General features: G+C 40.7%; 1 protein-coding gene across 2 annotated transcripts in view; it reads left to right on the top strand.

Moving 5' to 3' along the window:
- The window catches only part of EFTUD1 (elongation factor Tu GTP binding domain containing 1), a 231,874-nt gene that overhangs the window by 11,594 nt on the left and 206,739 nt on the right, over nucleotides 1–13,541 (top strand). For both annotated transcript variants that reach the window (XM_006885125.1, XM_006885124.1), the window contains 2 exons: nucleotides 9,357–9,490; nucleotides 11,031–11,168. In XM_006885125.1, coding sequence (XP_006885187.1) covers nucleotides 9,357–9,490; nucleotides 11,031–11,168 — 272 coding nt within the window. The remainder of the gene's footprint in view (nucleotides 1–9,356; nucleotides 9,491–11,030; nucleotides 11,169–13,541) is intronic.

Below are 13,541 nucleotides of genomic sequence, written 5' to 3'. Positions count from 1 at the left end.
GACATGAACAGTCTTCCAAACATCCTGAGAAACCTACAACCAGGAGAGGATAAAATAGATAAATGGGACCTCTATGAATCATCCCAATTTTTTTTTAAATGAAATAGTTTTTTTTTAAAAAAAAAAAAGATACTGTCTTCATTTTACACGTGTAAAAAGTGTAGTACAGAGAGCCCAAGAAACTTGTCCAAGAACAGAGTCAGTTCTAGCCTATGGTAATTGTCCTGGGAACCAGGTAAGTATATTTACAGCTTATTCTCTTGAATTTCTGGTGCAAGTTAGGAAAGCTAGTCAATCCAGGTTCCGGGTGATTCATTGTTCCTGATGCCTGAGCGCCTCCTGTCCACTACTGACTGCTGGAACCACTTGTGGATATTTTCTAGTGACCAGTATTCCCTACATTCCTGTTGTCCTTCGGTGCTGCCCAAAGTGTAAGCCACATGGTCTTTCTTTTAGTCCCTCCTGCATGTGGCTCAGTGATTTGAACATTCTCTCACAAGTCTCTCCTTTCCAAAACTTATTTGAAAACATTCCAAGGTAGACAAATGTCCCTGCACTCTTAACCTCCTTTTCTTGGTGTTTTGTTTTGCATCGACATTAGCAAGATTCTGGTCATCTTCCCAGCATGCTGCTTTCTTTACATTTTCACTTGAATGGCTCTGAGTTAGGACATGAGCTTAATGTTCCTGTTCCCAAATTGTGTTCCAAAGCTTAAATCTTCCCTCTTGTTATAAAATTCCCTCTCAAATTGTACTGGTGTTATGATGCCTGTATTTTCACTCTTTCACTTGTACATGTGCATACACATAGGCCTAAACCCAGAATTCTCTTGTGAGACTTAGACCTTCCAGTTGGCTGCAACAGTGTGCTCAAAACCAGCCATAGTGTGTGGGTAGGTAGACTGGACAGTGATTTGTTCTGTTGTACCTAGGATCACCATGAGCTGGAACCAATTTGATGACACTTCATGGTAACAACCCTTTCTTACCACTCTTGTAATGATTCCTTAATGAAATCATTACGAGTGACCTCAGCATAGTCGCTGCTGCTAAATGTGTCAAGTCGGCTATGACTCAGAGGCACCCTATAAACAGTGGATCTGACCCTGCTCTGTCCTCTACCATCCTGACCAACTCTGAAATGTTCAGGCCCACTGTTAAAGTCACTCTGTAAGTCCATCTAATTGAGGGGCTTTCCCTTCTTTGCTGACTCACCACCATTTCAAACACAGTGTCCTTTTCCAAGGAATAGCCCTTCCTAAAAATAAACCCTAAGTATGTGAGGCGAAGTTTCACTCTTTTTGCCTTCCAGGCCCATCTTGGCTGGACCTTTTCTGAGACTTAACCTGTTTATATTTTGGCAGTCTGTGGGCTCTTCTCCAGCACCACAGCTCAAAGGCATCAATTGTCCTGTCATTGTCATTTGACAACTTTGAGCCTCAGTATCGTTGTTTGTGTTATTGTGATGTGCCATTGAGTCACTTGTGATTCATAGTGACCCTGTGTACAGTAACCCTGATACCTGTCTCTGACACACCTACTCCCATTAGCCCAGTCACTGAATCACTCCATCTCATCCAGATTCTTCTTCTCTTGTGCTGTCCCTCCACTCTTCCAAACATGATGACCCTCTCCAAGGGCTGGTCCCTCCTTGCAACATGCTCAAAGTATGTCAGAAGAAGCTTCAGGATCCTTACCTCCACAGAGCAGAGTGGTTTCACCTTCTCCAGGGTGGATCTGTTTGTTCTCCTGGTAGTCCATGGTATATTCAGTACTCTTCTCCAGGACCACAGCTCAAAGGCATCAATTCTCCTGTATCATCCCTAGTCATTGTTCAGCTTTCTGATGCATAGAAAGTAATTGCGAAGACTAAAGCCTCAACATTAGTCTGCTTCTATAAGGATTTCCAATCCTGTCTTGAGGGACAGTTCTGCTCTGCCCTGAACATCACTGTGACTCAGAATCACCTCAGTGATGGTGGATTTCTACTTCACCTACCTGTTTTCATGACCACTTTCCAGGTTTTAGCTTCACCTGAAACTCTGTCTTTGACATTCAGTACAAACTCCAGCACTACTTTCTCTGAAATCATGCATTTTCCTTGTTTTCTCACCTGAGTACTGAAAAGCTCATTCTTTGCCTTTACCAAGGTCTCCATTTTCTTGATCCCTTCTCCTTCATCTGCTTTCTTCGTTTACCTCCTTCATCTAGCCCAGTAGTATGATCTCACTTGACAGTCTTGCCAAGATCTGAGAGGATCAAGGGAGAACTTTGATCCCCTGTCATAGTCTTAACAAAACTCTGACCGTTGGTAAAGTGAACTGTCTCTCTCCCTCCTTTCTCTCTGTCTGATTTCTCAGTTGACGCTCCAAACTGCCTGGCCAGCTTCCCTTCTTTGCTATGTTAGGTCTTGCTTATGCTCTTAACAGCTATTTCAAACTTGCTCTAGTCTCCCCAGCTCACTCTTAATCCCTTACACAACTCAATAGAAATCATTCCTTTCCACTTTATAGAAAAATTCTCTCAACTGTTTGTCACCACACGTCAGACTGTAGTATCATTGGCTTCTTTGCCAGTCTGGTGAGAGACCCCCCTCTGGAGCTTGTCTCTCACTGATTATCTTTTCTCTCGTGTCCTTCAAATACTCTCTCTTATTGACTCCTAGCCATCAACGTTAAACTTGTGCAAATCTGTCTCATCTTTTATGTGTACGTTTGTGTGTATACATAGATGTGTGTGTGTGTCTGAATTTTCGGTCTCAGGTGGCATAGTCAGTAGGGAGTTTCACTGTTAACCCAAAGGCAGTGCTTCTCTGGCAGTTCAAATCCACCTGTAGCTATTGGGGGGAGAAAAATAGGCTGTCTTCTCTCATGCAGTTCACAAGCTCAGAAACCTACTGGAGGGTTAACTATGAGTCAATTCTGACTTGACAGCAATGAGAATTACTTTCTCAAGTGCTTTGGTAATTGACCACGCCTTCTGGTAGTGATACATGGAGTAAATGAGTAAAAGATAATTGGTCTTTGCTCTGTGACTCACCCTCCTAGGTGATGGAAGCATGCAGAGTTTCTAAGCAGGCTCAGAGATTGGGAGCCTTTATGTGGGTTCCGGGAAGCCAGTTGTCTATTCTAGGATTTCTTAATCAGGTGGCTCCTTCCAATCACAAATGCCACTGAGGAGCAGAATCAAGACAATATAAACATGTAATTATTAGATCTATAACCTATAACTGTGCATCAGGATTTCAAAGGTAGAGAAGTTCTGAGAGTTGCTGAAGCTTTCAAAGGGAGTGGCCCCAGTACTGTGTGACTAAGTGGATTGTATTATACTACGAAAACCAGAAATGAGTGTGGGAAACCATAATCAGAAGTGGCCTATGCTCTGGTCTGATTTGCTTTATGTTAGAAGAAGGTCTGGAATGGCCTTTGGGATGGACATTTGCAATCAGAAAAGTCTGCTTGCTCTTCTTAGATTTTTGTGTACTCTTTCTTGCCCATAGCATCTCAGCTTTGACATGTAAGCCACCAGATGTGACCATCCACAACCTTTTCTTGATGTAGCCTTTTGAAAAGGGAGCTTGGCTATCCTTCCATGCTGGTAACTATATCAGCAAATAAGGGATAGAGTATGATGTTTTGTGCCATACAACTCTCCAATAATAAACCATATTACTTGGTTTACAACTTACAGTATTATATATTAAAGTATAAGAGGGATAGTAGTTACTGCTGTCTGTGAAAGATTGCTTTCATTCTACACCGGTTGCCTTTGAGTCAGTTCCAATTCTGAATGGCTCTGTGGGGTAACATAGACCTGCCTATTGCGTTTCCAAGGCCGTAAATATTTATAGATGTAGTTGTCACATCTTTTTCCCACTGAGGGGCTAGTGGGTTTGAACCCCCAACCTTTTGGTTGGCACCCAAGCACTTAACCCCTATATCACTAGGCTCCTTATTTCATTTCCTCCATAGTTGGGGAGTAATTTATTTTACTAGTTGTTGTGTGTGTTGGAATTAGTGAGATTGGCTCAGGACAGGGCAGGGTTCAGGTCTGCTCTACATAGGGTCTCAGGTGACTCGATGGCACGTAACAACAATTGTTGTGAACGCACGATTTATCAGGCACAATGCCTCATGCTCCTCAGTTGTACCTTAGTTGCACTTTCCACTTTCTCAGAGTCTGCTTATATTCTTGTTCAATAAGAGTATTCTACACAGAAACCTAAAATACCCTGCTACAAAGTACAGAGCTTCATTTATGCATTTGAGTTTTTCTCTCTTGGTTTGTTTGAAAGAAATTTTTCTCATCTACATTCAGCATGTGCCTTAGGAAGCATTTGTAAGTGTTCTGGGAATGGAACCATGCAACTTTTACCACTCATGGAGAAGTGGTGGCAGGCAGCAGGGACAGAGGAGCATCTCCCACAACACAGCTGTCCGTGGCACGTGAGAACCAGAGGCTCCACAGACAAGTGAAAGAGGGTTCTCACATCACTCTTTATTAGCGGCAGACCTTGGCTGGAAGCTTTCTTCCAGAGTTAGCTTCAGGTTCATCAGCTTTTTTCTGTTTTGTTTCTGGCATGTAATATAATAAAGAAAAATAAGGAATTGGTGCTTCATTTGTTAGATCAGTCCTGAACTGAAGAGATCCTCTTCTCAGCTGTCTGGGCAGCCAGGCAGCTCTGTCCCCATGGGCTTGTGGGAGTCAGTTCAGCACACAGCCTTAGGGGCAGTTAGATGCCTGGAATACACCATCTCCTCAAAACTGCTACCCCCTCCCAGATGGTTTTCATCATTTCCATTAGCAGTAATCGTAATGGTAATAGCCAGCATTGTAAACCCCACTGATGGTTTTTCTGAGTGTATTTGTACTTGATTCTCACCAATACGTGGCTAAATAACTTAATCTTTGTTCAAGGAAACAAGTCTTAAGGACATAATATGATTAAAGTCATGTAGCAGAACTGTTTATGGATTTTGATTTTTCTTTTTACCCCCTCCCTAACAGATAATTGGATTTCTCTTCCCTTAGTTTTGAAATTTAATTTGAAGTTCTATGGAAAAGGTTAAAATGGAAGAGCTATTGAAAGTGGCATTTGGAGCCCTGGCTCCTTCTGATCTGAGCTCTCATCACCTGTGTGGCTGAGCGCAGCATGACGCTTTCTCATCCTCACTTATGTCTGACAAGTTCTAGATTAAACACAGTTGAACAGACTTGTTTGTTACAGCACTCCTCCAAGCCTGAACATTCATGCTTGTTGCGAACCTCTTACCAAACTGGTTCGGTTTCCCAAGTTTCTCTGATTTCACGTTCTTATTTTTCAGAGTTCATGTTTTCAGACTGAATGTTTGATGTGTCATTAGTTTTGTGATCCCTTCTCAATCAGAATGTGTACAGTCCCTGAGTAAAGGACCAGGGGTCTGGACAGGAGTCCTGGTGGTGCAGTGGTTAAATGCTTGGCTGCTAGCCGAAATGTCAGTTTTGACCCCTCAAGCAACTTCATGAGAGAAAGAAGTGACCGTTTTCATAACAATGTACAGCTTTAGAAATGCTGGAGGGGAGTTCTGTTCTGTCCTGCTGGGTCGCTGTGAGTCACAGTCCATCAGTGGTGACAACTTTGGGGGGTTTTGTGGTTTGAATTGGATGTGTAACTAAGGAGTGTATGTATGTAAATTCATTAGATTTTTCTGGACATTTTCTAAAAGCTCTCAAACCCTAGTGAAATAAAAACACTATTATTTAGGAAACCTGAAATATCTGTATGAATTCATTTTTAAAAGCAATCATTACTGATATTCAAGAACTAGTTGGAAGTTTACAGTAAACTTTGTCTCTAGACCTTCTTTAGGGGGTCCAGGTAATGTCAGACAAAGTGTGAGAAAGTGCTTGGAAGTCCCCCCACCTTATAGCGTGGGTGGTGTTCCTTAGCTGCAGAGTAGAAAAGAAACAAAGGAAATAGAGCTGGATGCCTGTCTAGCTTGCTAAGACTTGTGACCTTGGGTCAGTCTCTGTGAGGGGGGGTTAGAAATAAAAAAAAGGGATTAGCCAGGCTATTCTGATTGATCTAAAGAGAGTCATGGCTTTTGTTTTATGTAATGGGAACTGATAGGACCTTGGACCTTGTCGAACTTACCTGTTTTTCTGTGATTTTGTTCAGGTGAGCCTGAGATACTTGCCCAAGATGATAACTGTGAAACGGCTCCTGAGAGACCAAGCATAAAAGGTTCTAGCTGTGAAGGTGCAATGGACTCTGACTCCAGGGTCCTGGCCATTTGACTGACAAGATTTTCTATAGAAACACCCACCCTCCTCTCTGGTGGGAATCTTCTCTGGTGGATGCAGCAGTTAGATCCCCATGTACAGCAGTTTACATGAGAAAACCTCAGAAACAGGGAAGAATGGTACTGGGCAAAGCAGTCGTTTGCCATTTGATGACAGTCTTACTCACTGAGCCCCAGAGCACTGCTGAATCCTTAACATGGTACTTCAGAATCTTGGCACATGACATAAAATTTACAGCCGTGCTGAGTGCAGTGTTTATGTGTAGGCTTAGATGACCTGGGTTTGAGCTTTCACTCTGACACTTCGAATTATTGTATCTTGGGTAATTTTCCTCAAGACGGAGTCTAGCTGGATGTCCTTAAGACACTTAGTCTTTCTGCATCTTGGTTTCTTGCTCTATAAAATGGGCAAATGGGAGTATCTACTGCAAAGTGGTATTGAAAGGAAACATGTAATCGCTGAAATGTTCAGAACAATATATGTTAAGTCTCTGTAGCCCAATATGACTGATTGTTCTGGTTTGCCTGGGTCTCACTAAGTGTTTGATGGTGGATGGGGTTTTCAAACTGAATCTGGGTAAAATGCAATGAGGACTCTATTGTAAGCCCAGTGCATTATTGCATGTTTGTTGTGAGGACTAAAGAATGTGAAAAGAAATTCATTCTGCAAAGAGTGGACAGCCAATCATAATACAACTAACAATCTGGAACAGGGCCTGCATAATGAAATGAAGGGGAAGGGAAAGAGGATAAATCAATCTAAATGATTAAATGAAAAAACAATTTCTTTGTAATCTCTTATTTACATCACAATAAAAAAATTAAAGACTATTAAATAGTGAGACCACCCATCATACACTTGGCCCATAGTAACACCACCATTAATTTTTGCTGGCACTGAATTTAAATCTTGGTTGATCAAATTCACACCCAGCTCTTTGGCAAGTTGTAGAGAAGAACTTAGCTACTTGCTTTGTGTTTGTTTTGTTTTGTTTTGTTTTTTAAACAGCCATTTTCTGTAGTGGCCTTTTGAAGCAACTTTCACTCCCACACTCTTTAATATTGATCTGTTGACTCTCAATTTCCTAATCTGTACAGCAGGCATAGTTGCATCTTAAAGGGATATTGTAAGAGTTCAATAGTGCTCACATTATTAGTACGTTAAAAGTGTACACAGACAAGGCTTAACTGGAACCTCCAAGATTGTGGCCCTTCAGCACTCTTCAAACTCACAGCAGAGGTCAGCTCATGGCTTAGCTTTTAGCCAAATAATAAGCAGGCCTATAGGCACTTACTCTTTAGAAAAACCCACTATATAAGGTCAGAAGAACTGCATTTGCCCAAAGATAAAAAGCCCTGAGGCAGAAAGGGGTAGGCTACAAGGATTAATGGAAAACAGAATTACAGGGAGGAGGTGAGAAAAGTACAATTATATTGTATTGTCATTTGTGGGAATTCTCTTGCTGGGAACCAATGAGAGCCTGAACATGGGCCTATGACCTATTAAAATTCATTTGGTTGTCATTGTTTTTGAAATGAACACTCCTAAGAGGTACAGCACTTTTTTGTCATGTCCCTGTATTGAGGTAACTTTACTGTGATACTGAACGTTGTGCCATTGATTTTTCAAGTGCCGTTAATAGTTACACATGGTTGACAATAAATGGTTTGCTAACAGATTAAGACAGACTTGGAATCAGGAGTGCATCCACTTCCTAAACATGCCTTTGGAAACTTTGTGAACTTAGAGAAAGGACAGTAGTTATAGAACAAGGTTAAAGTCTTTTGTTTATGATTATCAGTACTAGATAGCACTTAACAAGTCCCTTTTGGACTTCCATTGGCTGGACTCTGTATGATGGCTCTCTTGTTTTGGTTGAGAATCTCTGAATTGATTAATTGTTTAAGCCTCTTGTTTATTTTTTGTTTTGGTTTTTTGTTTGTTTAAGCTTCAACAAGACCTCCATGAGGATACTTGCATTTAGGGCCAAGCTCTTATCTCCATTTTGGAAACTGGGTAAAGCAACTGGAGTCTATAATGGGCTCTCTTGTTTGTTTGGTTGAGGGTCATTGTGGAATGCTGGGTTTTTGTTGTTGTTGTTGTTTTTGCTTTCTTTATTAATATTATTAATTATTATCAAAACCTCTTGTTTAGAGTCAACAATACTTCCTGGAGGGCCCTTATATTTAATAAGTCAGTCCGATGGATTATCTTTTAATCCTTTGCTACTGTATTTTGGAGGAACATTCTAAGTGGTACAGCACTCTTCTGTCAATTTGCTGTGCTGAGGTATTCTGGCTTTGCTGTGATGCTGAACCTTGTACCACTGGGGTCTCAAATACCATAATGGCTGCCCATGATGGACAGTGTTTGGTGGAGCTCCCAGTTTTAAGACAGGTTGGGGAGCAGGAGTGGCATTTACTTCCTAAACCACATGCCTCTAGAAGCTCTATTAACTTGGGGAAATGATAGTTATAGAAAGGCTTCAGGTCTTTCATGGAGTCGCTGAGTTGTGCATGACTTGACGGCAATCAACAACAAAAGAACCCCTAACATTTCGTATGTGACCCTCAACAAGATACGAGCAGCCGTCATCCAACAACAACAACAACAAAAGAACCCCCAACGTTCCATACATGACCCTCAGCAAGAGGCGAGCAGCCATCATCCAGCGTAAAACCAGTTCACAATAGCCATCAGCCTGCAGATGTAGCCAAGCATTTACCACATTTTAAAATTCCAGCACGACCAAATGCGGTGGACTATGATCTGGCAAGTTCTGGCTGCTGACACCGCTTGGAGACGAAAATAAAGCCAAAAGAACCCCGAACATTCCATATGTGACCCTCAACAAGATGCGAGCAGCCTTCATCTCAATAGTTTATTAGATATTAAAATAATTCCTTTACTTTACAAAACTAATATTTAACATCAGAAGTACTATTAGTATTCCTAAATTGGAGTGCTAGCTGTTGATTGAGCTTTGAACTGCTTTAGTGTCTTATTCCAGAATGCTTGAGGAAAAGGATTGTTTACCTTTACAGCTGAGTATGTTTTTTTCTAATGTCTTTACAGATAATGAGGAGTACCTGATTAATCTGATAGACTCACCGGGACATGTGGATTTTTCCTCAGAAGTTTCCACAGCTGTCCGTATATGTGATGGGTGCATCATTGTGGTAGATGCTGTGGAAGGAGTCTGTCCACAGGTAATGGATTAAAATTACTTTTTTTTTTTTAAGCTGGCTAAAGAAAGTGGGAATAGGGGAGGACCTGACAGTCACACTGTTGATTTTATATTTTACTTTTGAGGCTATCCCAAGCTCCGATAGAGTTAGATTACCCAAATTTTGAAGGTCTTTTAAAGATGAGGGTTTTAACTTTAGATTCTTGGAATTGACATGCCTGCAATGTCTTCACAGAAGTAATGAGCAAGAATGGTAGCAACAGAATTTTTGCAGGGTGTCTCTCTCTCTCTCTCTCTCTCTCTCTATATATATATATATATATATACACACACACACAATAAATACACACTCCTATTCCCTTTCTTCTTTCATTCAGTGTTTTTCAGTATTTCTGCCAGAGTTGGAAAAGTTCATCCCTAACGCCAGGGTAGGGGCACCTTGAGTTAAATATTGGGCTGCTAACTGAAAAGTCAGCAGTTTGACTCTACCAGTCTGTCTGCAGCAGAAAGATAAAGCTGTACATGCATGTGGGATTGCTGACTTGGAAATCCTATGTGCCGTCCTGTAGGCAGGCTTCTGTAGGTCACAGTATGCCCAGTGGCTGTCAGTTGTGGTTGATTTTGGCTTTCCTTTAATTTTTTTTCTTTCTAGGTTATGTGTAAACACAGCTCTGGTTTGAGTAGATCTGAAAGCAGCTTTCTTTAAGCTTATCTTTTTAAGGAGTTTGTTTGCAACTTAATGTTTCCTCTTTTAAAAAAGATAGCACTTTTTATGTCCTACTCCTTAATTTTGCCCTGTTTGTTTTAATGGTTGTGGGGGGGTTTTTTTGGTGGTTGGGTCTTTTTAGTTGTTTTTTGTTTTTTTTTTTTTTAAGAAAGATAACATTTAGATAACTCAAATGGACATAGTCCAAGGTGTGCCATGATTATTCTGTGACCGCCCCTCTAATTTTGCTTCAGGGCCCAGGTAACTTAAGGAATAAGTGTCATCTTTTGGATATCCTGACAAGATAAGTGAAATTAGCTTCAGAATCATGAGTAATTCTAAGAGGTAGGATTATAATGAGTGAGTTGTACACAGGGCTCTCTGGGGAGATGTTTTGATTTTTGTGTTCTGATAATGTGGTCCTTACTTTATAATTATTCTGTAAGCTCTGAGTGTATTAAGTACACACATGTTTGTATCATCCTTTTTTGTACATATTAATATTTTTTAGTAAAATGTAAGAGAAAATGAACACACCGTAATGTTGATAGGAGGGAACAACAGTCTAGCAGTACAGTTCCACTAAGCTGGGCATTGTGTTTTGGACAAGTGTGAATAGGATATAATCATTGTATTTCCTATTACATAATGTAAATGACCAGTCCAATTTCTAATCTGTAGTTCTTTGCTCCTGAGGTGTGCACCTTGTAAAGGCTCTGTGAGTCTCCAGCCTTACCGGCATAGCCTCCACTGTAGTAAAGGAGTATGAGAATGTGGTGATTAGCAAACAAGATTTCCTCATGTGCTTTAATGATTTCAAATGGTGAGGTTTGCGTTTTATTTCTGTTTTTAACAGACACAGGCCGTTCTGCGACAGGCTTGGCTTGAAAACATCCGTCCAGTTTTAGTGATTAATAAGCTGGACCGCTTGATAGTGGAACTGAAATTCACTCCACAAGAGGCCTATTCTCAACTCAAGAATATTTTGGAACAGGTATTCTATCCTTCCCATCCATATTTTAAAAATTAGGGCTCAAAGAAGAATTGTAAGGAGGTTGCTGAATGGCATGTGAGGCATTGCTGTGGAAAATTCCCCTGTAGATCTTTTTGTCATAAAAAAGATATAAGTGTTAGTCATCATCTTACCACAGAGACAACCGGAAGAACATGAGAAGAAATCCATTCCATTTCCTGGAAGCAGTCATTCGTCTAAAGCTTGAACAGTGGGGTTCAGCTTTAATTTCAGTTTTAATTTCAAAGAGTGGCAATATTAGGAGTTACTGTTGTTGTTAGGTGCCATCAAGTTGAGCATAATTCATAGTAAGCCAGTGAACAGTAGACCTGAACCCTGTCCTATCTTGTGCCATCTTCACGATCTCCGACACACTTGGAGCCGTTTCACACTGTTTCAGTCCACCTGCTTGAGGATCTTCCTCTCTTTTGCCTTCTTGCCACTTTTCCAAGTGTGATGTCCTTCTCCAAGGAATAGCCTCTTCTGGCAACATGTCCAAAGTATGTGAGACGAAGCTTTATAATCTTTGCCTCCAAGGAGTGCTTTGGCTGCACTTCCTCTGAGACATACCTGTTTTTCCTTTTGGCCGTCCGTGGGATATTCAGTATTCTTCTCCAGCACCATGACTCAAAGGCATCAATTCTTCTGTTATTTTATTCATTGTCCAGCTCTCACATGCAAGTGATTGAAAAGACTGTGGCCTGAATCAGGCACACCTTAGTCCTCAAACTCACTTTATTGCTCTTCAGTAATTTGGAGAGGTTCGTGACTTCAGACTTTCCCAGTGCAATACTTAGTGACATACTGAACTGGGAAAGTATCAGGAAAGTCTCTGGTATTCAATTTCCTGTCTTTAGATGTAAGAGAAAAAGGGGTTATCTCCTCTCATAGAATTTACAGCCTTTAAAAACCCACTAGAAGGTCAGCTGTGAGTTGGTTCCATCTCGGTGGCAATGGGTTTGAGTTTTGAATCTTGAGCTAGAGTTATATACAAACATTTATTGATTTATCTCTTCAGGAATCATTTACTCAAATATATGTTAAATAAGTATATTCTTAAAAAAAAAAAGTATATTCTTGGATGTATTGTATAGCCAGGATTTCATCTATGAAGATGGATAAGAGACAGTCTCTATTTTCAAAGAGTTTACAGTGTAGTAGAGGAGACCACCAGTTAAGAGGTACTTAGAGAGCAATGAAATAAACACTGGAATGATTTGAGGTGTAGGCCTTCTAACCCAGACCAGAGTGAAGAGGGAAGGGTTAGGAAAAATTTCACAACAGATGCTAGAAGGTAGTCACTTGCCAACTAAAGAATTAGAGGAAGGGCATATGAGAAAGGCAGAATAGGAAGGGCGAAGTCATAAAGGTAAGAGGAGGGATGTTGTGCTTGTTCATGAGGGCTCTGTTATAGCTTTGTTACAACTGGAGAATTAGATCATGTGAAGGAATGAGAGGTTGCAGTCAAGATTGCAGAGTCCAGTTAGGGTGCCCCAGTATACTACGTGCATGGGTGACCTTTGTTTCTTAAAGACAGTGGAAAACTATGGAGGAGACTTAGCCTTACTATTTATTTGCTAAATTGATAAAATGATAATGAAGAGTGAGTTAACCCGTTTCCTGTAGAGGCAAGCACAGATGGGCACACACAGATTGCGATACTCTTTCCCTATAAGGTAGAAGGAGAAGGGTCTCTGGGCCTGTGTGTGTGTGTGGTGTATATGTAGAGATTTGAACTTGCTTAAACATTGGAGTAAGGAGCCCTGGTGACACAGTGGTTAAGTGTTTGGCTATTAGCAGAGAAGTCTGCAGTTCAAACCCACCAGCTGTTCCTTCAGAGAAAGATGTGGCAGTTGGCTTCCATCATCATGGCCATGTAAACCTTCTGGGGCAATTTTCCCATGTCCCATAGATTTGCCACAAGTCATGATTAACTTGAAGTCAATGAGACCAATTGGAATATGGAGTTAGGCTTACTTACTTGAGAGTGAACAATGGTTGGGCATTAGAGATTGAGAAGATAGCCTCAAGAGAGCTTTAACAGTTTCAAACAGCTGACTTGAGAAATGAGAGGATGACTAAGGCAACAAACCAGGATTATGGGGATGAGAAAGCACAAATTCCTAGTGACAGAGAGCCTGGTATTGAAAAGGTAAGCATTTAACACATGAATGTTTGTGTTCATATTAGTTGAACATTAACCATGATGTGGTTATATGCTTTCAAAAGTCTATAATTTAGTTCTACTGGGTTTACAAAGAATGAATTGATAGCATATAGTTGCATGTTAAGTACTAATTATAAATGTCACCACCATTCATGTGTGTTAATGCAAGCCCAAATTAATGTTCACTA

This window comes from Elephantulus edwardii, unplaced genomic scaffold (assembly GCF_000299155.1).
Source record: "Elephantulus edwardii isolate Elephantulus edwardi_28Jun2011 unplaced genomic scaffold, EleEdw1.0 scaffold00041, whole genome shotgun sequence".
In the NCBI taxonomy this organism is placed as follows: domain Eukaryota; kingdom Metazoa; phylum Chordata; class Mammalia; order Macroscelidea; family Macroscelididae; genus Elephantulus; species Elephantulus edwardii.
This window is presented reverse-complemented; position numbering and strand designations above follow the sequence as displayed.